Source organism: Lytechinus variegatus, chromosome 15 (assembly GCF_018143015.1).
Source record: "Lytechinus variegatus isolate NC3 chromosome 15, Lvar_3.0, whole genome shotgun sequence".
In the NCBI taxonomy this organism is placed as follows: Eukaryota; Metazoa; Echinodermata; class Echinoidea; order Temnopleuroida; family Toxopneustidae; genus Lytechinus; species Lytechinus variegatus.
In genome coordinates, this window is record NC_054754.1 from 31,693,865 (window position 1) to 31,720,267 (window position 26,403).

At 36.9% G+C, this 26,403-nt stretch overlaps 1 protein-coding gene across 7 annotated transcripts in view; it reads left to right on the forward strand.

The window, feature by feature from the left end:
* LOC121429044 overlaps positions 1 to 26,165 on the forward strand; it is a 78,120-nt gene extending 51,955 nt beyond the window's left edge. For 3 of the 7 annotated variants that reach the window (XM_041625941.1, XM_041625940.1, XM_041625947.1), the window contains 23 exons: positions 17 to 210; positions 621 to 827; positions 2,170 to 2,320; positions 3,223 to 3,398; positions 4,727 to 4,918; positions 5,547 to 5,688; positions 6,538 to 6,704; positions 7,560 to 7,763; positions 8,194 to 8,344; positions 8,990 to 9,174; positions 10,332 to 10,526; positions 11,231 to 11,378; positions 12,047 to 12,228; positions 12,595 to 12,801; positions 14,151 to 14,312; positions 15,276 to 15,423; positions 16,086 to 16,262; positions 16,743 to 16,919; positions 18,701 to 18,877; positions 19,382 to 19,558; positions 20,189 to 20,373; positions 22,419 to 22,601; positions 24,443 to 26,165. In XM_041625941.1, coding sequence (XP_041481875.1) covers positions 17 to 210; positions 621 to 827; positions 2,170 to 2,320; positions 3,223 to 3,398; positions 4,727 to 4,918; positions 5,547 to 5,688; positions 6,538 to 6,704; positions 7,560 to 7,763; positions 8,194 to 8,344; positions 8,990 to 9,174; positions 10,332 to 10,526; positions 11,231 to 11,378; positions 12,047 to 12,228; positions 12,595 to 12,801; positions 14,151 to 14,312; positions 15,276 to 15,423; positions 16,086 to 16,262; positions 16,743 to 16,919; positions 18,701 to 18,877; positions 19,382 to 19,558; positions 20,189 to 20,373; positions 22,419 to 22,592 — 3,878 coding nt within the window. In that variant the 3' untranslated portion in view covers positions 22,593 to 22,601; positions 24,443 to 26,165. The remainder of the gene's footprint in view (positions 1 to 16; positions 211 to 620; positions 828 to 2,169; positions 2,321 to 3,222; positions 3,399 to 4,726; positions 4,919 to 5,546; positions 5,689 to 6,537; positions 6,705 to 7,559; positions 7,764 to 8,193; positions 8,345 to 8,989; positions 9,175 to 10,331; positions 10,527 to 11,230; positions 11,379 to 12,046; positions 12,229 to 12,594; positions 12,802 to 14,150; positions 14,313 to 15,275; positions 15,424 to 16,085; positions 16,263 to 16,742; positions 16,920 to 18,700; positions 18,878 to 19,381; positions 19,559 to 20,188; positions 20,374 to 22,418; positions 22,602 to 24,442) is intronic. The other 4 variants (XM_041625943.1, XM_041625945.1, XM_041625944.1 and 1 more) reach the window with 4 other exon arrangements.
* The last annotated feature ends 238 nt before the right edge of the window (positions 26,166 to 26,403 follow it).

Genomic DNA, 26,403 nt, shown 5'->3' on the forward strand with positions numbered 1-26,403 from the left:
ATATTTTTTTTTTCAGCTTGTGATGCATTCATATATGAGGATGCTCAGTACATCAATAGTCCCAACTTTCCAGATACATATGAGGGTGATCTAAATTGTACTACCATCATCACAGCACCAGCGGGAATGTGTATTAATCTTTTCATCATCTCTTTGGAGCTTCCTGAACCTGACATGTATGCGGGTTGCTTTGGATCAGATTATCTTCTGGTAGGTACTATCAATAGCATACATTGGTACATAACTACTCCTTCAAGCTAGACTGGGGTGTAATATATATACTATCAACTACCTGAAAAAAAATGTAACTGATTCTCCATGCTAGAGTGGACTACTCTGAATTACTTTAAAGAAAATATGACATAAATACCATATTGGAGTTGTCTATAATGCTGCAATAAACTGCTTAAGAAAATAGGAAGATAGTTCTTTAAGCAAGGTTGTGATGTATTAGTACTATCAGCTTCTTTAAAGAACAACTTTGGATGCGACTTTTCAAGCTAGACTGGGATATAATGCTACTATCGACTGCTTTAAAAAGTATGAAGGTTATCTACCAAACTTAAGCTAGTATATTGGTCTACTAGGTCTGATATTCTTTATCTCCTTTTCTTTCTTAGTTTATTGATGCCATCTCATCCGAAGCTCCATACTTTGCCTTGGACCAGGTGTACTGTGGAAGTGAAGAAACCGTTCTCTGGTACTCGGCTCAAAACATTGCTTTTCTTACCTTCTTTACTACCGAGGGTGGATTCCCAGGATACCAGATCTATTCTTCCTTTGTTGATTGTCAGCAGTACTTCTATGCTGTCACGCCATTTGGAGAGGTAACACACTTCTTTATGATTGTAAAACATTGAGTGATTTCAAGTATGGTGTTCGGTGTTGGTGTTAGGGTTGAGAGTTTAAAAAGGCCGCTGAAACTAGCTCCAACACCGAGCTGAGTTCAGACGAACGATACCGATTGCGTTATCAATAGCACATGACGTCACGCCACTGCGCTGCGCTGCTAAATCATCTCAACTTTACGCAAGAAGTTTCGACAACAAAAATTAAATGGGAGAGAAATGCATTAAATTCTCATCGTATAGAATACCAATTATTTATTTAATTCAAGCATTCCAAAGAGTGAATATTATGTTTCATCTAAATATATAAAGCTCAAGTGATTTGTACTCATCTTAACTGTAAAAGCTACTTTTACAGAGATGTTTCGTGTTCGCCGCCTGTTCACGAACTTGAGATTGCCAACACCAACACCGAACTTGAAATCATGACCAATCCCTGGGGGTTGGTGTTGGTGAGTGGGAAAATTGCAAGTAGATCGTCAGCACCAGCCGCAGTGCTGAGTTCAGCAGACGACATTCAACACCATCCTTCAACACGAACCGACGGAAATACGTCATATTTTCCGAGGTCAAGACTGATTTCAAGTACGGTGTTGAGGCTGGTGTTGGTGTTGTCACAACACCAACACCAGATTTCAACACCGTACTTGAAACCATCCACTGTTTCAACATTAGTTTACAGATCCCACTTTGTCACCCCTTTTCTCCTGATTGCAAGAATTTTGTTCTTTAGTTGAATTTTACAAAGTATACAGGAAGAGACATTTTGAAATCATTGATTTGTGTAGAATTATTTTGAAAGAGATAAAAAAATCAGAAAAAGGTATAGCTGAAGGCAAATTACAATGAATGAAAATGTTAATATATTAAGGTATTTATGTGTCGCACATATCCATCTTGTAAGGTGCTCAAGGCGCTCCTGTTTTACCCCAGCTACATATAAGATAGGCTATTGATTCCGGGGCTCATAGCTTTGCTTCCTACTAGTTCCCATTCACCTCACCTGGGTCGAGTGCAGCACAGTGTGGATAAAGTTATTGCAGAGGAAAGTGAAATTAAGCAACAAAGGAGGAAGTTAGAACAAACTTAATTACCTTTATTAATGTTTAAAATCAACATCAAATAAAATGTACACTGCTGAATATGAAACAGGTAATTATATACATCACACAGTATGAATGTCCCAAACAGTGGATTTCTAATGCAACGAAAACTCTTCATAAAGGGCTTTACAAGTAGAATATCACCAGTGTATTCATAGGTGTTGATACTTCTTGGATCTGCGCTGCATATTCAGCTTTTGTTTCGTTTTGATTTGCAGTGCTCCGTGACGTGCGGCCTTGGGGAATTGAGCCGTGAAATCTTTTGCGTGGATCGGAACGCCAATTACAGCATTGTAAATGATTCATTTTGTGCATCGGATATACGACCTGTAGAAACTGTTCCATGCTATCCTGGTGATTGTCCAATAGGTAAGTATCTGACCATTTTTCATTTCATCTGTATTTCACAAGCCGACTAATAGGGCTCCTTAAAACAACATCAATACAATATGAACTTTTCTAACATAACTGATATTGTACTGTAGCTCATTACAGAATATACATGTTCCATAATGTATAGAGATAAAACAAGATGTATGTAAACTTAACATTACAGTGTAAAAAAAAAACAAAACAACAATGTGTTCTAAAATACAGGGCTCGTAAGGCACACCTAAAGGCCTGCAGTCGCGGTGGCCTGGATAAGAAAAGATAACTATAGATAAAAACGAATCGGGAATCAATATGTTAAAGAATTCACAAGTGGTGTATTGTAATCTTATATATCTTTCCATTCATGGGTAAGTCAAAAAGACGATAATTTTTGCTGATGATCGGGTACGAAATGTTTCATTTAAGAATAGAGGTCTATTGTGTCATGTTTATATCAGGGTCTAGGCTCTGCACTTTACCATTATGACGCACTTGTAAGTGCCTAGATCCAGCATTGTCTTTATCGTGATGTATATTGTTGGTGCACGGATAACAATGAAGGGTATCTCTTTCCTGATGTGAAATAAAAGGTATCTTTTGTGTCGTCTCTGCATGCAAAGTCATTACGCAAAGAGACCAAGCAAAATACAATAATATACCTATCCCTTCCCGATATTCAGAAAATCTAGGGCAATACGGTTTTGTAAATGACCAGCTCAGATGTCTGATACCTGTAATAATTGTCTATATACACATCTCAAGTAATATTAAAATTTGCATTATGAATGTATGAACTATTCTCCCAGGGGGTCCTGTATAACATCAGTTCTATTATATTTGGCAATGAACTTTTTCATTATTAAAAACTATCATCATACTTTCTTTTTTTCTTTCAAAAGGTTGTGATTTATTTGTGACTGATAACAATCAAACAGTTGCAACTGATGATTCTGTAGAACAAATCTGTGAGGTCAGCTATCTCAATCCTGAAGATGGTTGTATCAGATTTGATATTGTTCTTGACTTACCGGAGCCTGATGAAGAAGGAGAATGTGAAGATGGTTCATATGTCGCGGTTAGTAATATGACGATTGATGTTGCTGTGTGGGGGGGGGCTGGCTGCTTTGTGGGAGGGGGGGCTGGCTGCTTTGTGGGAGGGGAGGGCTGGCTGCTGTGTGGGGGGAGCTGGATGCTGTGTGGGGGGGGGGGGGCTGGCTGCTGTGTGGTAGGGGGCTGGCTGATGTGTGGTAGGCGGGGGGGGGGGCTGGAAATTAGTCCCCATTTTTCAAAAGCTGTTTTTTTTTTCAATAAAAACCTTTGTTAGGATCTACCAGTGTCAAAAGAAAATTCTGATTGATGTATTGAACTTAGCAGCCATTTCATATTACTATGTGTTTTATTTTTATGATATTGAATTGTTTTCAATTATATTTTAAGTTGTATATCCCTTTACATGAATATCATGAGTATTTTAAATGCATCATTGGCCAGTTAGTGCTCTTGTGATAATAGATATTTTTTCACTCTTGTTTCCTTGGACCAAATTGTGCATATATCATGGATTATGTTCGACTTGGGTAATACATGGGGGGGGGTATTGACGCTCTCACTGAGCATTTGACACTGAAAACCCTTGTGAAATAACAGCGCAGAGGCTAATATTATTCTGCTGATTGCAGTAGCTGAACAAAACTGGTCTAGAATGTCCATGCAAACCAACTACAACAAGATTACAAAAATTTATTTTCAAAATTTGAAGAAGGAATATGATGCAAATCTGCTTCTTTTGAAAGCTTTTATCCTTTGGTGGACTTGGAATGCTACTATTTTCCTCAGGGTTTTTTTTTTCCATCTGAAAACGGTCATTGTCAGTCCAACTTCAGATGAATAATTCCCACCATCCTCTATCAAAGCCTTGTATATTACTCAGTTATATTCCATAGTATTAAATAATATTCAATGATGAATATCATATCATATGCTCTCAATATTCAGAGATATAAAGTTTAATAAAATTTAGAAGATAAGTGATGTACAAGTTTTTACGATTGCATAGTGCTGCACACACAACCCCACAAATTTGGGTCTCTGTAAACAAAATTCAATCATTTTATCCAACAACATTAAGCAATATTGATGTTTTATTTTTGTGCACATTTTGAATGTTAGGTATCATTTGGTAAGATTGCATTTTTTTTCAAAATGTTTCTATAGGATTATAGGTTAAAAATGATTTTGATTAATCCCTTTGATATTCAACGATATTCAAATTAAAGTTTAATAACAATATTGATGTAATCTTGTATATCTGTTAGATGTTTGTATGATTTTTGTCATATCGGGTATGAAATAAACATGAAACTTGTATTATTCCTATGCTTTCCAATGATATTCATGTTACAGTACATTGAGGATGCCGAATATGGACGGGAGATGATCATCTGCGGAAACACGTCGTTTAGCTTGACGTCGCGATCCAACAATACTCTCTTGACGCTTTTCTCAAGCGGCGAGGGATCTTCCAGTGTGTCAGTGATCAATACCTTCGTTGAATGCCCATTGTATGGCTTCATCGCAGGTGAAGAGTATGATGAGGTAAGCCTACTTATCTCTCACCGTGTTGCGTAGTATATATCTAGGCCTCGACAACTGCTTTACAGCTACATTCAACATTGTCACTATCTTTAGTGAGCTTTATTTGATTAATCTTTATCTTAGTGTCTCTTATTACTCGTTTTATTGTTTGCTGATTAACGGTCAACATTTTATTTCAGACAAATAAGTTGAACCAGAACTGTATTTTACAGATATACTGTTTAAATTGATTCCTGTTTGAGAAGACTTTTTTTACTCACCTCGGAGCGATTCCATACAATTTGTGCTTCTGGTTGCTTATTTCTGGAATCTTCCTGGAATGATTTTCTCTGTTTCCTGGTTTGTATGAATGAGTATTATGCTTTCATGGCTCATAACAATTTATAAAGTAAAAAAAAACTCTTTATAAAAGAATGGGAATTGGATGTTCAAAAATGTTGATCATTTTATTCAATGGTCCCTCTGCTAGCTTATCATGTCAATGCAAGATTGGCTTACGCACAAAAATACCCTTAGCTGCATTTTTGCGTTAGGATGTTTCTGCACCGATGGGGTGTGCAAAATTGTTTTGTGAAGGGCGTACTTGCACCGACATAAAAATGGATTGTCTTTGTAACCCTGTCTGCAGTGTTCTGAAAGCTGCGACGGTGGCTTCCAGATGAGGAATGTGAGCTGCATTGAGCTAGCTAGTGGAACGGTGGTTAATGATTCATTCTGTGAAGATGAGCGCCCAGAGGATACCAGACCATGTAATGAGAATCCTTGTCCAAGTAAGTATTTAATCCTTCTCGGCTAACGCATGAAATGCCGCAATTGGGGCGGATCCAGGATTTACCAAAAGGGGGAAATGTTTACATTAAAAAAAAAGTTATCACCATTCATGGGGAGTCATGTCCCAGAAGACCATTTTTTGACAAACAAAACCAGGTTAATACCATCCTTGGAGTGTCATTCCCCCTTTTTTTTTTGTGGCCCTTTTGCATGTTCTCTGCATCTACACGTGACAAAAAAAAGATATTTAATTTTGATCTTGTTCAGTGGTTGGTCATGTGACTAAATATGACCTTCCTTATACCAAAATTAAAGATGTGCTATATAAGGATGTCATCGGAGCAATATTGAATAGATTACATGATCAGGTAGGCTGTTAACCCTGTGGAATTGGAGTGGACAGACACATATAAAAAAGCATGCTGAAGTTTAAATGAAATAGATTTTGATTGTTCACATTAAATGATTATTATTATTATTATTTGTTTGGCGTCACCTGTGCCTGGGAGGCAAAAAGCGAACTGAATCACTGTGACCCGCAGGTCTCTCCTCCCGATATAACTGATTGGTGGGAATGCAGGTGGACCACTACACCGGGGTTTCCCCCTACTCTTATACGAATAGTGCAATGGGTTCTTAACGTGCAAAGGTGGTGACTCTCCTCTACACAGGGCCTCCATTTAACGTCCTATCCGAGGGACGGAGTGTTTTCCATTGTAACATAGCATAAGATTTCTTGCATTATTTATACAACTTAATAATGTTACTGATAGCTTGCCTTTTTTTTTAATTTCAAGCGGTGCATTAAAACAAGATTTATTGAAAAGTGGTATTTTTTTCTCCTTTAGCCTGTGATCGGTATATCAACGCCACTGGAATCATTCGTCAAAGGTCATCTGAATCTAATGACGAATGTGTCTATACCGTTGATGTTGGGGATAGTTGTATTGCAGTTAGTTTCTTAGCCTTTTCCCTGCAAGATGAAATGGATGGAGAATGCTCAGAGAACGTGCATGTAAGTTTTCCAACTACTCATTCATGTTTGTACACGGCAAATTGTGATTCTCACCCACTATCTGTTATAAGCTACTGAAATCCTTGAACCTGATTGGCTCGGAGCAAAATTCAGAAATCACTGTCAAGATGTTTATGAAAAACTCCCCTGGAAAGAGAACAGAGGAGTATTTCACAGTCAGTAATTTTCAGTGACAACTGTTACAAGCTACTGAAATCCTTGTATCTGATTAGCTCAGAGCAAATTTAAATTTCTTTGACTAGATTCTTCATGAAACAGATGTTCGTTAGGCAGTCTGATTAATGCTGCCCTAGAAATGAAATGATTTTAGTATGCTTCCAAGCATTCCCTTTTCAAAAATTAAATGACCATTGTATTTTCAAAACCTAAATTCATAATATATTGATCGTTAATAATTGATCGCTAGTAATAAAATAAAGGTAATTTAAAAGATATGTAAAGTACGCTTTCTATCTTAATTAAATGTACGTAGGCAGTGACCCTTTAAAAGCTTTCAACATAAAAATTACGTAATAAATTGATGATATATCTACCGGTGTGTTGGCTCAGTTGGTAGAGTGTACGTCTCACAACTGGCAGGTGTCAGACCAAAAGACGTTAAAAGATGGGAGTTGCAGCTACCCTGTTCGGCGTTCAAACGATTAAAGGGATAGAGCCTCGTTGATCTGGCGCTGCACAGCGGCTGCCTGGCCCATGATCAATTGGACAAAGCAAATTTTCGGAGTATTTCATTTCATGTCTATTTCGAACAATAAATTACGGATTTTCAATTATGGATTTTCATTTATTAATCTTTAACCAAGCACTGTGTATATACTTTGCTTTCTTCTTCAGATCAGAGACCTTGCTCCTTACACAGACGAGTTGGACGAAACATTCTGTGGTGATGGTCCTCCTTTCGGCTATCAGTGGTTCTCCCGTAGCGGTCAAGTTCAGATCAGATATGATTCCGCTGGTCAACAAGGAGCCGACTATAATCTCTTTGTCAGGGTTTTACCATGCCCTCAATATGGGTTTATCTACGGCAATTATTCTGAGGTTAGCATGTTTAGTTTTAAAAAAAGCGTCCTAAAAGATGATTTGTTTGATAAACTATGCTATTGTAACTATGGTCATGAAGCTGTGAAAGAGTAACCTCTTTTTGAGGGTAAGAATAATTTCAATTTTAGATAAAGGCTATTCAGTTTTAATGGGGAATCTGATATAATAGAATATCAGTTTAACAGGTTTTCGGACATCGCCCAGAGTGGAATCTGAATTTTATGACCAATAAACGTTATGTAATGATTTATTTCTGTTTGGAATTTCATTTGAAGAATTGATTAAAGAGATTTTAAGAATTATGATAAAGTTTGTAGGTGTTGAAATCATTCATTATCACCATCCTTGTGAAGTATTTCATGATTAATTGTTAGTGAATTGAAAATTAACTGAATCCTCACCATCTTTTGGTGTCTTGTTTTAACAGTGTTCGGTAACCTGCGGAGAGGGTGTTCAGACCAGGGATGTTTCTTGTGTAGAGCTTGACAATGGTGTACCAGGCAATGTAACATCAGATAGCCAGTGCAATGACCCACGTCCAGATTCAACTGTGGAATGTGAACTGGAACAATGTCCAAGTATGTATTTCTCGTAATCATCTATGCCATTCCATGTCGTGTTTCCAGACAAATCATGTAGATGATTACAAAAAGCACTGAACATTTCTTCTTTTTTTTTACTGTGATGAAAGAGTCTTACATTTTAATTGTGAGATTATTACTCTTATTTTTATGTATATTTTGTATTTATAATCTGTTAATATATCGAGTTGATATTTCGATTTTTCCACATTTTGCAACAATGGTTTATTACAACCACTGTTAAATTGAAACAAATTTTGTTTACAAGAGCTTAATTATAAAATCAAAGAAATACCCCTCCCCTTGTTAAAAAGAGGGGAGGAGACACGAAAGTAAGTAAATGAATGGTCAAGAAAACATGTAAAAGAATAAAGATTGACCTCAGTGTAGAGTGAAATTTGCATTATCTCATTTTTGGCAGATATTTCTTTCCATTATTACTGTATTGAAACAACAGGAGAATGGGCGATTTCAGTTGTTCTTGCATATTGCTGAAGGAAAATTGATTACTTTGTTCTATTATCAAATGGAATGAATTTAGATCAAACTGCATATGAAAACAAGCATCATTTGCTCTCCCCCCAACTCCCCCCCCCCCAAAAAAAAAAACCCTGACCAATCTTGTTTTTCTTTTCTGAACAGGTTGTGACCGTAACTACACATTGTCAAGTTCCACAAGTTCTATCATAGTAAACAGTGATAGACCTTATTCCCGCCTGTCGATGTGTACTAATACTATAACGGCTGATGATGGCATGTGTATCCGTGTCAACTTTGCTTCTCTTGATATTGAGGATTCAGAAGATTGCGTCAATGATTCATTACTTGTGAGTATTGTCAGCTTCACTCATATTCTGATTGTAGTTTTGGTAAATTATCATTGCCATTTGTTCTTTCGTTCCTCTTTTCTCCAGGGCTGATCCAAATTTGATTTTCCTTTTAAAGTAATTGAAAAATAACGATGTTATTTAACACACAGAATAAAATTCATGAAAATAACTTGCATTGTTTACAAAAAAATGTAGGTATAGCATTCTATCTTGAAAATTGGCTTTTGAATGCAAAAATACAAAGGAAGAGTCTCAAAAGCATGTTTTGAAATTGCTCTGAAATCTTGTAATAATTAGCATTAAATAGCATTCATGAAAAAGTATGTCATCTTTATTATGATCACATGGGATTTCTGCTTGTAGGACTTGATGATAAATTATGCATTATCACTCACCACACATGTGGGGTTAGGAAGCCAATTTAGTATGCTTTATAGCAATTTGATTTTCAAAACTCTTGTCGGAATGCTTGCCAGGGAGTGATGACCTGGGTAATAATATATCTGTAAAATCATTAAAGATGTTATGATTTGCTCTCATCGTCATTATCATTATTGTTATCACCATCATCATCATTATCACCATCATCATCATTACCATTATCGTCATCATCTTTACCATCATTACCATCATCATTACCATCATTACCATCATCGTCATCATCATTACCATCATCATTACCATCATCGTCATCATCTTTACCATCATTACCATCATCATTACCACCATTACCGTCATCGTCATCATCATCATCATTACCGTCATCGTCATCATTACCACCATTACCGTCATCATCACCATCATCATTACCATCATTACCATCATCATTACCATCATCTTTACCATCATTACCATCATCATTACCATCATCATCATCATCTTTACCATCATTACCATCATCATTACCATCATTACCATCATCTTTACCATCATTACCATCATCATTACCATCATTACCATCATCATTACCATCATCATTACCATCATTACCATCATCATTACCATCATTACCATCATCGTCATCATCATTACCATCATTACCACCATTACCGTCATCGTCATCAACAACATTATAATCCTCCTCCTTCCTCCTCCCTCCTCCTCCTCCATTATTACTATCATTATTAATCATGAGTGATGTGCTTTTTTCCTAGGTGCTTGATCCCAGCAACACTGCCATCAATTTCAGTGTGTGTGGTAGCGGTACTGTGCAACCTATCTTCAGTACTAGCAACATGTTGACTATGACACTCTCTACCAACGGAGCCATAGAAGGAATGGGGTATGCTGCCATTGCCAACAGGATTGACTGCCCGGATGTTGTCTGGTCTACCACTAATGTCGGCTCAGTAAGTCAGGATGACAATGGTGGTTATGATGATGATGATGAGGATGAAAATAGTGTTGAATATAATGCGGATTTGATGGAAGAAATGAGGATGATGATGATAGTGATAATGGTGATAATGATGGTGGTGGTGGTGCAGCTGCTGCTGCCGATGATGATGATGATGATGATGACAAATATGATAATGATGTTAATAATGATGATTGTAATGATGATGATGATGATGATGATGTTAAAGATGATGTTGGTAATGGTCATTACAATTGAGATGTTTATATATATTCATGTACCATGTTCAGACTACTTCTTGCATACAGTCTTTATCAATCAGTCATCAGATATTATTTTATTGATTAGCAAGGTGGTACCATCTTATTTTCATTTGATTGAATGGTACTACACTTAATACAAGAGAAGGCTAAATTGTTAGACCCATCCTTCTGTCTTTCTTGCGATATTTTGATGTGCATGTACTTGTTCAATGTACACATTCTACCCAGGATGATTTTCATGTGTCTATGTATCATGTTCATCAAATAAAAAAAATATTCTGCAATTAGGCATTAACATGCAGCTTATAATAATGACATCTTTCTGTAATTGAACCCAATTTGGATAGAGGGCACTGCCATGTTGTATGTAGAGTGTATCATCTTTAGATTTGATTTTAGCAAAATGTATTTCCTTATACTTGTTAAATTTCAGTGCTCTGTGACGTGTGGAGTAGGAGTACAGTCGAGGAACGTGTTTTGTATGAACAACCTGAATGGAAGACGGTTCTTGCAAGAAGAAAGTTGCACAGGAGAACGACCAGCGGACGAGGTACCATGTGATATGGGTGACTGCCCTCAAGGTAAGATGGAACAGAATGAAGAAAGATGGAAAGAAGAGGATGAGATGTTGGAAGGGAGGATGAAGGAGAGGGGGAGATGAAATGGAGGGAGAGCAAGGGAGGTGGGCAGTGAGAGGGTGAAAGAGAACGAGAGAATGAGAAGGAAGAAATGAAGGGGTTTGGTGAAGGTAGAAAGAAGAAATGATGGAAGGATGGATGAAGGAGTTAGAGACTGAAGGGAAAGGGAGAGAGAGAGAGAGAGAGGTAGTTGTAAGAGCTGGGAAAGGAGAGAAAGATAGAGAGGAGGGAAGAAGGGAGAAATAGAATGAGGGGGAAGGGACAGGGTGAAGGAAGAGAGAAGGAAGGAAAGAAGAAAGACAGAAGGAAGAAAGAAAGGAGGAAAGGAAGAATGAGTAAAGAAGGGAACAAGGATTAAAGCTGAGCTGATAAATTGAGTGTAGGAAGTAGGAATGAGGAAAAGATTGAAAAGAAAAGAATGAGGAAAAGGAAAAAGAATGAAGGATGGAATGGAATAAAAATGGAGGAAAAGGGGATAAAGTGGAAAGAATTAGAGGAAAGGTGGACAATAAAAGCGAAAATCCCACAAAATCAGCTATATCTGAACATAAATTGCATATACATGTATTCTTGGAACAGTTTGTGTGACCATAGATTTTTCTTTGTTGCAGCTTGTAATCAAGTGTTTATCGGTGAAGGAGAAACCGAGTTGACGTCACCTGGCTACCCAGGCCCTTACGAGAACGATACAGTCTGTCCAAATACATACGTATCCATCATGACTTGCTTGGCTGTGGTTGTTGCAGATATCGATCTTGGACCAGCAGACAACTGCCAGAATGATTATATTGAAGTAAGGATATATAAATTTATTGGATAAAGGATACATTCAAAGAAATTCACAATTTTATCTTATAAATAACTACAAACTAGGGCCTGAATTCAAGATCATTATTTTGAATCTGTGGTATGATCTATTTGTTTACGCACATATGAATTAATCACATTTATCTCAACATGTTTATTGAAAGTCCAATAGAGAATGCATGCCTTTGTTTCTGCTCCTTATTTGTGTTTGTTGCTTAAAACTCGCCTTTTCATTATTAGTATGATATTATATCATTTTATTGAATGTATTTGTTCTCTTCATGAGTGTTGTCACCTGTGCGCTTTGAAGCATCTGTGTAGAGCACGCTAAAAATATTATTATTATCTGCAGATATTCGATTCTACTGTTGACATGAGCGAGACCAGGATCCGCCTTTGTGGAAACGAGCTTCCTGAAAACAATCTCTGGGTTGGCCGTGCGACTCCTTTCTTCATTCGATTCACCTCAGACGAGAGTGGTAATTACGGTGGATATAACCTGTCCCTCAGCTACGTGCCGTGCCCCATGCAAGGATTTACTGTTGGCGAGTTTGGTGAGGTGAGGCCATGATCCTGAAAATATGAAATATACTTTGGTAGAAGTGGTAGACTTAACTGGATAAAACTTGATTGGCACAAGGGCAATTCTATTAGATAATCAGTTTTCTCTTGTTTGGAGACAAACACTTTAGAGTTGTGATTGATCCGATCAATCACAACTATGGACGGCCAGCAACGTCAACATCTATTATGCATGTTTGTGCAAAATTTTTGCCAGATATGATGTATATTCATAAATTCATTGACTTTCGCCATTTTGGTGTGTTCTCTTTTGTTTACAAAGGACATTTTGCAAATTTCCTGTAGAAAAAATTATGACACTGGTGGATTTTCATAGATTTACAATTGATTGGATCAATCGTAACTCTTTGTAAGACAGGGCCCTGAATTCATTTTGATACAAATCAGTCTCAACAATGGAAGGCAAGCAAGATCTCGTTCAACATCCATACGTTTTGTACATTATCATAGGAGGATCAGTTTGATTGGTCAGATCGGTGATGCACACAAGCTTACAGCTTTATTATGGAAAATAAAATCAACATATGTGAAAAGATCTTGTGATGAGATCTCATTCATCTTCTGAAACAATGAAATAGCCCTAATTGTTCCCCCAGTCATATAGTTTCTAAAGCTAAGTGATGTTTTTTTTTGTCTATTTTGGCAAAGGAAGATCAGAAGTTGCCCTCCCTAGGATCAGTGTTAGATAGTCAATCATATGCATATGCTTTCAATTCAAATTTCAATGCTTTTGTTAGTCTGCTTTATCAAGTCATGGGAGTGGGTCGAGTGTATGCTTGTTGCAATTACGTGTGTGACACGGTGATATGCCACATCTACTCAGAACAATGTCATCTCAAGCCCCTAAGCTATCTCATGACAACCAAGAATGCATTATTTTGATCTATACTATTCATAATATATACCCTCCACCATGATGAATAATTTCTCTCCAATGTTTTCAAACATTCATTTACCAAGAAATTATATATCTTTCAGTGTGCTAAAAGGCATTCTTGATTTTCAATAGATATCAGATGACCATCATATGATAAAAAAGCAGAAATTCACCATGTATTTCTGATGTTTGATAAAAGGACAAATAAATCAAGAATATCTGAATGTTCACAGCCATATTGCAGAAGAGTCTCCTTGTTCTGAGCCTGGTGTTCGTTATATTAATGTTTATAACTCAGGTGAAACGAGCAAATCTATTTATTTATTTCTCGACCCATTGAGGTTAGATAAAAACACACATAATCATGTTGAGTCGGTCTGTGAATGTTCTTTGTGCATGTTTTTATCCAGTTAATCTAACGTCTGGATTGATTTATTCGATCTTTGCAGTGTTCAGCCACTTGTCGTTCGGGAGAGAGGACGCGTAATGTAACATGTGAGGACAGCATGGGCCGTATACTCCCAGACTCTTCTTGCTGGGGACAGCGCCCTCTATCATCAGAACCTTGCGGAATGAACTGCACTTACAATGTCAGGGAAGAGTGGTCACCAGTAAGTAATATGTATATATAGTTTTGGTTTGGGGGTGGAATTCTCTTCAACTTTAAAAGATTTATTTATTGTTTTGTCTGTTTTGAACATTCCTTATTGTGTGTCTTTAACATTCAAATATGCATTCAACATCAGGATCTTTAAATTTGCCTCAAATATTCAAATGTGTGAAACCGTCAGAATTGCAAGGTTCCAGCTAATTCCTTGGAGGATTGTGTATTATACAGTAGCATATTCCTGATACTGAGAGTAAAATACCAGTAATCCACAGAATTCTCCGAGAGTTTCACAGGTTTTCATAAAGATTTTGTATATGTAAATTTAATGATGGTTATAACACCTTATAAAATACTTCTAAACTAAGTAGGGGTCCATTACCTTGTTTTTTATCACCACTATTTTTCGAGCAAGTGTGTCAAAATGCGCCAAAGGCTTTGTATCTTCATGTATGTGAGGAACAAATTCCTGACCACTCTCCCATTTATTTGAACTCAAGGTCATATTTGCACTACTTTGCTCTACTTCAGAGTAAACTATTTAGAAATTGTTGTTGTGGTATTTCAATAAAAGTGGTCCATGGATTATTTTCAGCCAATTGGGTTTATGAAATAACACATAGTATCTGCAGTTAATATGCAGATCATGTGAAAAAATCAGTTGATAGCTGATTAATCACCTGTTCATCCATTGTGACGTCAGTGCACATAGCCTAAAATATTGCAGATCATGATTGTTTCAAGATCGGTGTTGTGGCAGGTGTAAACGTTATTGTAACACCACCATCACCACCTCCACCACCAGCACCACCACCCCTACTACCAACACCCACCATTATCATCACCACCACAAACACCACCATCACCCCTGCCACCTCAAACACTGCTGTAACCACCATCTCCACAGGACCACCCTTGCCACCAACACCACCATATAATGCTGACCCCTATCATTTTATTTTCACAGTGCTCAGTTTCTTGCGGTTCTGGTGTCCAGGAGCGAAACGTATCATGCGTAGACAACTTTGGTAATCCCGTTAACATTAGTCTTTGCAACATAGATGGAATGAATGTCACAAGGCGACAGTGCAATCTAACCGAGTGCCCTGCACCTGGTAAGTGGTACTTTTCATTTGGAAGATACTTTTCTTTAATATTCATTTGTTAATTATGAATATCTCTCCATCACCTGAGTATACCTTCCTTTGAATTCACTGTCAATAAAGACTGGATCCATGGGGGGGGGGTTAAAATGCTGAAAAGCAAAAATAATCCTAATTATATGAGGCATGCCTCCTTTGCCCCCCCCAAAAAAAAAAAAAATACATAACTGATGAAAAGGGTCTTTTATATCTATATGCTTCCTGCATGCATAGTGTTGATAATAGTGTTATACATGATAAGTTATCACACTTAAGGAACTGGCCAATATGTGTTGTCTCAATGGATAAATCTCTGGAGTTTTCATTTCAGCACTTGCCTTGTTTTATGCATTAATAGATTGCAGCACTTAGAAACATTGTGTCAAGATGTATAAGTTAAATGAATTGTGCATATAATTATTCGAATGTCAGTGTTTGGATGCTGATATTGATTTTGGAAGCCCATTTTTTTATGGTAGTGACGGGTGATGATCGTAGTTATAACAACGATTGTTTTATCTCAGGGGAGTGGAATATGTGTTGTACAGTCTCTATAATTATATTGAACTAAATGACAGGATTAATGATTTAGTTCTGATTCAATTTTATCCATATCCCATTCTCTCTTTAAACAGTTGATGGTAATCTTACTCAGTGGACTTCATGGACGAGTTGTTCAGTTAGCTGTGGAATTGGAACCCAAACACGAAATAGAACATGCACCAATCCTCCACCATCGAATGGTGGTCAATTCTGTGAAGGTCCATTATTTCAGAATGAAGTTTGTATGCAAGCACCTTGTCCACCACCAGGTTAGTTTAATATTTCAGATACTTTGACTTGATAACAATTTACTCATCTTTTGATACAGATTTCTAGAATAGCATGAAAAGTCACTCCTTTCATTTCTCCAGGACAACTTTTGACCTTAACCCTCTATAACCAGGGAGAGGAAGGGGGGCTTATTTGGCCCCCTGACATTTTTTATGACGGATAATGATAATTATGATGGTGATGATGATAATGATGGTGATGATGATGTTGATGGTGATGATGGTGTTGATGATGATGGTGATGGTGACGGTGATGGTAACGGTGATGACGATGGTGATGTTGATGATGATGATGGTGATGATGGTTATGATGGTGATGATTGGGATGATTGGGATGATGATCTATCTTACACAGTGCAGTATGTGATGTACAGGCTCTGAACATAGAATTAAATGCCAGGATAAGAATGATTTACTTCTGATTCAATTATGTCCATATCCCTTCCTTTCTTTACACAGTTGATGGTAACTATACTGAGTGGTCTTCATGGAGTAGCTGTTCAGAATCATGTGGAAATGGCACCCAAACACGAAATAGAACATGCACCAATCCTGCACCTTCAAATGGTGGTGCAGACTGTACTGGTCCATCAACTGAGACTCGAGTTTGTAACACACAAGCCTGTCCAGAACCAGGTTAGTTTCTGATTTTCAACTAGACAGTAACTAAAACAACTTTGGATACAGAGTTCTAGAATAGCATTTGACTAGGTAGCAACTAAAACAATTTTCGTGTAAATATTGTATAAGAGCCACGGTGTAGTGGTTCTAACTCTCTCCTTGTAAACAGAGGGTAATGTGTTTGAATCCCACCGCGGTCTAGCGTCTTTTGGCAAGGCATTAATCCACACTTTGCCACTCTCTACCCAGGTGCTAAATGGGTACCCGGTAGGATGTGAAAGATATTGTATGTTTGATTTTTCCAGTGCCATAATGAGGCTGCGAGGAAGGCAAGGAATGCTCCCCAAGGAGTGGATATTGTGCACTTTTTGTGTTGGATTGAAATGAATCCAATGACCGGGGTAATAATTTGCTGTAACGCACTTTGAGCCATTCTGGGAAAAGTGCTCTATAAAAATTGGCTATTATTATTATTATATTAACCCTATCTAGGCCGGGGGGCCTCGGAGGCCCCCCCCTCAACAAATTGTGCGATATTTTCGCTGTGCGAAATTTTTTTACCGCGCCGCTCGCTGACTTTTTACTTTCAAGTCTTGCGCAACTTTTGAGATCAATTTTGCGTCACCCGGGTACGTGATTCCGAAATTACGCAACATGTAAGTGCATGTCAGACCAAAAATTGCTAAAAAACGTGATTTCGTGTACAAAGTCAATGCAAATTGTGTTTTCAACCAAAATTCATAAATGCATGATTATTTTTAGTTTTGCTGGTCTAAATGTAATTATTTTATACTTTTTATGATCACAGAAGAGTCCCCAACAAATTTCATTGAAAAAACAATGAAAAACAAAAGGTCAAAAAACAAAGAAATACATAAGAAATTGCAAAAAACAATATAATACATAAGAAAATGATTTGATATCGCAATTTTTTTCATGTACACTTGCTAAGAACAGCACAAAGAGTTTCTATACCAAGAATTAGTACATTTGGAGCTTTATTTAGGGAGTTAGAGGAAAAAGTATGATTTCGCATACTAATTACGCATAAATTAGCATAATCACGTAATAGCAATTCGCATGAAATAAATTACTATACGATCTTGTAGATTATGTCCCAGGCAACTCGCGTGCCAATTTTCGGCGCGATCGCGCGGTCGACGGCCGAGATCTTAGGGGGGGCCTGGGAGGCCCCCCCCCCCCCCCGCCATATGAACTCCCAAAATACCCCGGCCTAGATAGGGTTAAAGATATTACAAAAAAAAGCTCCATTGCAGTATATCCCAGTCTTGTTAGTCACCACAATAGCCCAGTCTTTAAGGGCTAGAACCAATGTTTTCATGTTAGGTCCATTCCAGGGCCCCGTTGCATAAATGTTACCTTCATGGTAACTTGCATGGAATCCTTGATTTTCATAGGCTGTTGATCATCGTTGCCATGGTAGTTACATGGGTCAGCAGAATGTATTTTCGTTTGGGGCAAAGCCAAAAAAGGGTACATATATGTTGAATGGGCATCTTTGTACAAACATATATTTTAGACATCAGATTGCGTGTGTTCCTGAAGAAAAGAGATACATTTCATCTTTAAAATGGAGCCCTTTTCATTTGAAAAAAAGACACTTCATTTGAAAAAGGGCATTTTTCACTATGGGAAACTTTGGGGGTGGGGGCAAGTTTAATTTAATGATGGGGTTAATGCTGGATGTATATTACTTATTGGAGAATTTGGACACTAAGTTAAAGTGGTTTAGTTCTGATTGAGGTATGTTCATTCCCGTGTCATTCTTTACACAGTTGATGGTAACTTTACTCAGTGGACTATATGGACTACCTGCACATTGACATGTGGTACCGGTGTCCAATTTAGAACTAGATCTTGTACCAATCCTCCACCGTCTAACGGTGGTGCTGGATGTATGGGTGCGATATTTCAGAATCGACCCTGTAACGCACAATCCTGCCCACCACCGGGTAAGTGTCTGACTTCCAACTTGTTAACTTAATTAGATTAGAGGAAGGAGGGGGGAGGAGGAGGGCACTTGACACTTTTCACTCATGGTTTCAAAAATTGTGCAACATAATACAATATAACATCAAAGTTCATTTTTGTCTCACCCGAACAAAGTTCGGCAGAGACCTATTGATCACTTTTCCTGTTCTGTTAGTCCATTGGTCCGTTTTCTGTTAGTTCGTTGGTCTGTTACAAAATTATTTTTGTTAAAAATTGCTCTAATTTTTTCATTTCAATATCAATTATGTTCATACTTGGTACATATGATATTTGGGTATTTCCACATGTGTGTCCTTGAGAGTGATGGGGTTAAAGGTCAAGTTTTTATTCATCTTGCTCTCATTTCTTTATTTCCCGATCAGTTATGTTCATACTTGGTAAATATATTCTTTGGGTAATACCACATATTCCTTCCAGATCTAATTCTGATTTTAATTTGTGTCCTTTACCCTTTCTTTACACAGTTGATGGTGACTATACTGAGTGGTCTTCATGGAGTAGCTGCTCAGAATCATGTGGAAATGGCACCCAAACACGAAATAGAACGTGCACCAATCCTCCACCTTCAAATGGTGGTGCAGACTGTACTGGTCCATCAACTGAGACTCAATTTTGTAACACACAAGCCTGTCCAGAACCAGGTTAGTTTCTGACTTTTAACTAGACAGCAACTAAAACAACTTTGGATACAGAGTTCTAGAATAGCATGAAAAGTCCCAACTTCCATTTCTCCCAGACAACTGTTGACCTAACCCTGTATAGCAAGGGAGGGGCCTAATTTCCGTTTTTACCAGGCAATTATGACATTGATAAGACCCGGGGGGGGGGGGGGGGCTGAATCAGAATATGCATTTCATATGATGGTGATGATGATCTGATATTTTTAACAGAAGAAAGAGGAAGAATCAGTTATATAAATGTCTAAATCTCATTATTTAGAAGCTCAAATGATCTTTCTGGCTTGTGAAAGAGAAGTTTGCTATTCATTATATTTGTTCTTTAAATTCTTTGATCATCATATAAAATGTTTTGAAAGCTAATGAACAAGATTGCTAATTTAAACTCACTTGCCAGTGCTGGAAACATTTATAAAGTGAGTTTGAATGGAATCCAACAAAAGTATCACACAAATGCTTGTTTGCATGAGTAAGAAATAAATATATATGTGAAAGAATTCTGAAAACAGGCTCTTTATTCTTAATGGATGGTTAGTTGGGTTTTTTTTCAAGTAATTAGACTTTTCCTGATTATTTTTTTAAATCTTTGTGTAGTTTGCAACAATACCATAGATGGAGCAACAACCGTATCTGGAAATCTAACAAGCCCCAACTATCCTGATGCCTCACCAGCTGATCAAATGTGTGTAGTGAATTTCATCATTCCTTCTGGGTTCATTCTCAACATCAGATTTACTGAATTCAACCTCAATTCAAATTGCTCAGCCGAGTCTGTTACGGTAACTATCTTTCATTTAAAACCATTTCCATATATATGTATGTAGTTGTAAGTAATCCAGGTTTCAAAACCGATTTAATCCCAGACCACACGGCGTTGGCCAAATTTACGTCACACTCAATGCTTAAAGGACAGGTCCACCTAAGCAAAAAGTTGATTTGAATAAAAATAGAAAAATCCAATGAGCATAACACTGAAAATTTCATCAAAATCGGGTGTAAAATAAGAAAGTTATGGCATTTTAAAGTTTTGCTTATTTTTCAAATTCACAAAACAGTTATATGCACATCCTGGTCGGTATGCAAATGAGGAGACTGATGACATCATCCACTCACTGTTTCTTTTGTATTATATTGCGAGAAATATGAAATATTCTAATTTATTCCTCATTGTCAAGTGAAACTTAACGATTAATTTCTCCATGAACATGTGGAATTAGCATTGTTTAATACTATATGGTTCAGTCAAGTTGTTCCTTATTGTCAAATCTGTGAAAAATGAAATATTGTATAATTCAAACAATAAAAACAAAAGAAAAGTGGGTGAAGGACATCATTGACTGTTTCATTTGCATGTCACTGTTATGTGAAAAATAAGTGAAAATTTAAGATTAAATTTTCTTATTTTACATCCGATTTCGATGAAATTTTCAGCGTTGTGCTCGTTTGATTTTTCTCTATTTATTCAGTTCAACATTTTTCTTGGGGTGGACTTGTCCTTTAACAATCTTAACTTATCCTTAAACTTTACTCATCCAAATCTTTCCCCAACCCCTGAACAAAAGTTTGGAAATTAATTTCTCCCAACTCCCTATTTTACACAATGCATAATTGAAATCATTCAATATATCATTAAATTCTCTTCAGAATTAATGGCAGCATTGTAATTAAGTAAGGGTAATAAGGGATTAAGGGTTAATGAGTATTAATTAACATCCTGGGTGAGTTTCAGGTCACATGCCCAAGGTCAAAAGTAATTTAGGGTCAATGAACTTGGACCATGTTGGGGAAATCAATATCGAAATCTTAACCAAAGTTAAGTTTTTTAAATGCCATCATAATTCAGAAAGTATATGGACCTAGTTCATGAAACTTGGACATAAGGTTAATCAGGTATCACCAAACAAAGGTCACTTATGGCCAATGAACTTTGGCCGTGTTTGGGGTATTTGTGGAATGGTCATCATAAGTTTGAAGTTTATGGATCAAGTTCATGAAACTTAGACATAAGAGCAATCAAGTATTCCTTAACATCCTGCGCGAGTTTCAGGTCACGTGACCAAGGTCAAAGGTCATTGAGAGTCAATGAACTTTCTTATTTGTGTAATTTTCATAACTTCTAAAAGTTTATGAATCTAGTTCATGAAACTTGGACATAAGACTAACCATATATCTCTGAATATCCTGTGTGCATTTTAGGTCACATGACCTGTGAAGTTTGGCCATGTTGGCGTTATTTGTGGAATTATCATCATAACTTTGAAAATTTATGGATCAAGTTGTTGAAAATTGGACATAGGAGTAACCATATATCCCTGAATATCCTGTGTTCACATGACCAAGACAAAGGTCAGTGAACTTTGGCCATGTTAGGGGTATTTGTTGTATTGGCATCATAACTTAGAAAGTAACTTTACGGATCTTCATGTTGTAGTTCATGAAACATAGACATAAGGGTAATCAAGTATGAATGATTGCTTGGCACACAATTTGGGTCACATGATTATGGTCAAAGGTCTTAGGTCACATGATCATGGTCAAAGCACTGCTGCTATGTCGAATCATATAATGCAGGTGAGACTGCCAGAGGCCTTCCACTTGTTTAAAATATGTTTCTTCTTAGAATCCGACACAAATGCAGTAATAATGACATTTTGTGTATACATATCGGTTAATGAAACTAGCAGGCACTGTGTTACTTTATATGTCATCATTATCAATATGATTTCTTAGCACTTGGCATAATGTCTCATATGCATAAGTCTTTGATTTGGATTGACCAATCACAGCTTGAAATCCCTAATATTTTTCACTTTTATTCTTGTAGTTGAGTGCTCCTGTTGCAGGGGATACAATGTTCTGCGGCGCAACCATAGTATTACCAGCCAGTGTGACCTACACATCTGATAGCACACTCACGTTACTCTACATCACCGATAGTGATATAAGCAACTCGCCATACTACTTTGCTGAGTTCATGTTTATTTCAATAGCACCGTAATAGTACTTGGTAAGCCTTCTCTTATATTTTATCCAATTTTTGCGTTTCAGAATACATGCGTGCAAGTTGCGCCCTGATTGTGCTGTCAGTCATACCTGTTAAAACATGAGAGATTAGTCTCCAAGAGTGTGCTTCACACCATCACAAAGTACATTGGCGAGACATGAGTCTACACTTAGTAGCCACATAGGCCTGTATTCTGAAGTCAGGTTTAACTTTGACCATGATCTATGGGGAGCCAATATTTCAAAATTTCTGTTTATATTGTGTATTTCTTATGTTTACTATTTTGTTTCCTTTTGCTTTCATAATGAATAAACATACTTCAGTTATCATTCCCAGAAAATTATGAATCCTCTGGGTGCGATATGAGTTGATAAATTGAATGTGCACTGTTAAGGATTTGTGCCCCAATTGGCTCTCCATAGTTAAACCACAACTTTAAACCAGGGCTCAATTTAAACCCTAGTTCAGAATAAGGGCCACAGTGTTTCTCTTTCAAGATGATTACAAACCTCATTTGAAAATAAGTTTGCCTGGGATCTCTCTCTCTCTCCCAGTTCTTCTGATTCATCCTAATTCTTCCCACTGCTTGAGGGTCATCATTTCCTTGAAATTAATTCTTTTTTCAATTCTTTGGTAGTGTGGAGCGTTGTGGCCCAGTGGATAAGTCTTTTGACTTTGAAACAGAGGGTCGTGGGTTCGAATCCCAGCCATGGCGTAATTTCCTTCAGCAAGAAGTTTATCCACATTGGGCTGCACTCGAGGTGAATGGTTACCCGGCAGGATTAATTCCTTGAATACATGAGCGCTGAAAGGCAGCTCGAGCCAAAGCCGGGGTAATAATAATGATAACAACGCGCCTTGGAATAGATTATTTCTAGATAGATGGCGCTATATAAATGCCTATTATTATTATTATTGTCACTCATGGCGTGTATTATGTAGGGAAAAGGTGTTGACTGACAAGGTCTCTCTGCCATGTTGAATGTTTGTGGAGCATGTACTCTGAGTCCCATGTTTGAATATGTTTGGAAGATTTGCATCGGGGGCGGGGTGGGGGCTCTTGGTGGACTGACGGTTCCCTCCATTGTTCCCCCTGAAAAAAAAACTACGGATGTAGTTATATGTAACATCACACTTTTATTCAAAATCTTTTACTCTTTTTTTCCACTTGTTAGTTTTTCTCAATTTGAAATGAGGGACACCCTAACCTTTCATCGGCACCTCTCCCGTTCAACCATGAGCTTGTTTAAATGAGTCTAAGGAGGAGTTGCAATAAAATGTTTGCAATCAGTTGCAAATTTCAGATGAAAATTTACAAGTGATATATAAATTTTAACTAAAACAAATCAGTTTCTACTTGTTAGTGCTAGAGGTAGACCATCTATCAGTTGCAAATTTGCAATGAACTGTGGGACTTGCAATTGATGTTAAACCCATTGGTCCGTATTCTGAAGTCTGGTTTAACTTATACTCAGGTTTAAAGTTGTGGTTTAAGTATGGAAGGCCAAAAGCATCAAAATTTCATCAAATTGTATGTTTCTTATGTTTAATGTGCTATTTCCTGATTCATCGATGATGAAGACAATCATTTATTTATACTTCCTACACAATTAATAAATGATTTGAGAACCGAATGAGCTGAAGTATGATATCTTTACTGTTAGTGATTATGTGACAATTGGCTGTCCATACTTAAACCACAACTTTAAACCTGAGTTTAAGTTACACCCCACTTCAGAATACGGGCCCTTGAATTGACTTGCGATCAATTGCATGTTTCTTGCAAGTTTTATTTTGGCCCAGAATAAATAATTTTTGAAAGCATGTTCTCATTTCTCTTACAGATATTGAGAACCTGGAATTGGATGAGCTATGAACTTCAAAAAACGAGAGAAGAGACACCGTTTCTAAGGTTATTTATTGGAAAATAAAATGCTCAAGTTATTAACTGCTGGTGTATTTTGTTGTCTTTCATGACTAGTTTTTGTTGATGACAAAAATTTCCAGGGAAATGTTGTAAATTATGAATGATATATATATATTGTTGAATATGGTGCCCAAAGTGTACTTGTATGTGTTTATTTACTTATGTTATAAACTTTAAGCTCTACTATTCCTCTGTGTGTTGTATTCATACATTGGCAAGTTCCTACCAAATGGATGGCGAGTCTATGGCCGGTATTCCGAAGTACGGTGTAACTTAGACCATGGTATAACCTTGGGCTGAAATTATGGGGAGCAAAAAATAATGATAATAATAGTGTATATTTGTAGAGCGCGCACGCCGTCAGTAGACGCTCATGGCGCTAGCCGAGCAACGGTTCTCTTTTACAATGGAAAAATTAGATTTTATAGAAACTTATATGAATACTACACAAGAACCATGAACAAGTTCAATGTAAGAATAATAATTTGACATCTGCTTCATTCACCCCAACCCATCCATCGGCCCGTCATCATGCGGAACCCAGTGCCCTCTAGCTGCCCCGTTCACTGACAATTTAAGGGGTAAACCCAGTCAGTACATAACTCACAGGAGCTCTAGTCATCTGAGGACACCGGGTCCCACATGAACAGCCAGTGAATGGGAAGGGATGAATCATCTTTCTTATAATCATAAGTGGAATACAACAAAATATCAACACCTTTGTTTACATTATATATTTCTGATGATTACTGTACTCATTTGTCATGGTTTAGTGATGAAGAAAACTCTTTTTTAGCTTTTACTTTCTCATCTGAATTATTTGAGTGTCAATTGAGCTTATAAATTGAGCTTATAAATTGAACCCAGGTACTTTTTAGAGATTTGTGTCACAATGGACTCACAATAATATATATACTTCAGGGTCAACTGGCCTTTCTGTGGATACAGCATTTTAGATCTGACAAGAATGAGAGTGTAGAACAAAAAACTGTATCATTTGAAAGATCTCTAAAAGAGCAACAAAATGTATTCATGTTCGAGAACTTTATATATATAGATTTTATCAGTTTATCTTTGACTTTTAACATTGTCTTTACTAGTACATCTTTCTTTGTAATATACTATGGGACTTAATTAACATTTTCCCGCTATTGTAATTTTCATTTTTATTTCTAAATGATTTCATTTCATCATATTATGAATTAACAATTACCTTGATAACTTTGTTTTATATCTTATGTTATGTACAATGTTATATAGGTGTAGGTCCATGTAGCATATTTCTTCATATTCATGTTATATCTAGTATTCTACAGAATTTATGAAAACATAGAACATTTCCAATGTGTAACCAATTGTCAATTTTATAAAACACCACATCAAAACAAAACATTATATTGTCACCAAAAGTCGGATAGTTGAAATCATTTTTCTTTGAAGAAATGATGTCGGAATGCCATTTAATGGTGCTGCACGTGGTTCATGTGATTCTATATACAAGCCTGATCATCCAACCAAAAGGATGATTTTAATTTGAATGTCTATAATTCATATGGAATCTGATCAATTTTTATATTTCTGTTATTTTATTGGATATTGTATTGAAACGTGTTGACAATAAAGAATTAATCAATATTTTACCTCATGTGTAGTGCATTGGTGTCATTTATGTGTGTCATGGGTGTTTTGAAAGGAGTTTTGTTTTTCACTTAAAACAAAGCACTGGTGTAGTGGTTCTGACTTTAGCATTGTAATCAGAGGGTCATGCGTTCCCACTAGCGGACTTTGGTAATTATGGCATATCAACGAACACTTTGCCACTCTTCACCCAGGTATTAAATGGATACACAATAGGATACAAAATGCAGTATGCCTAGC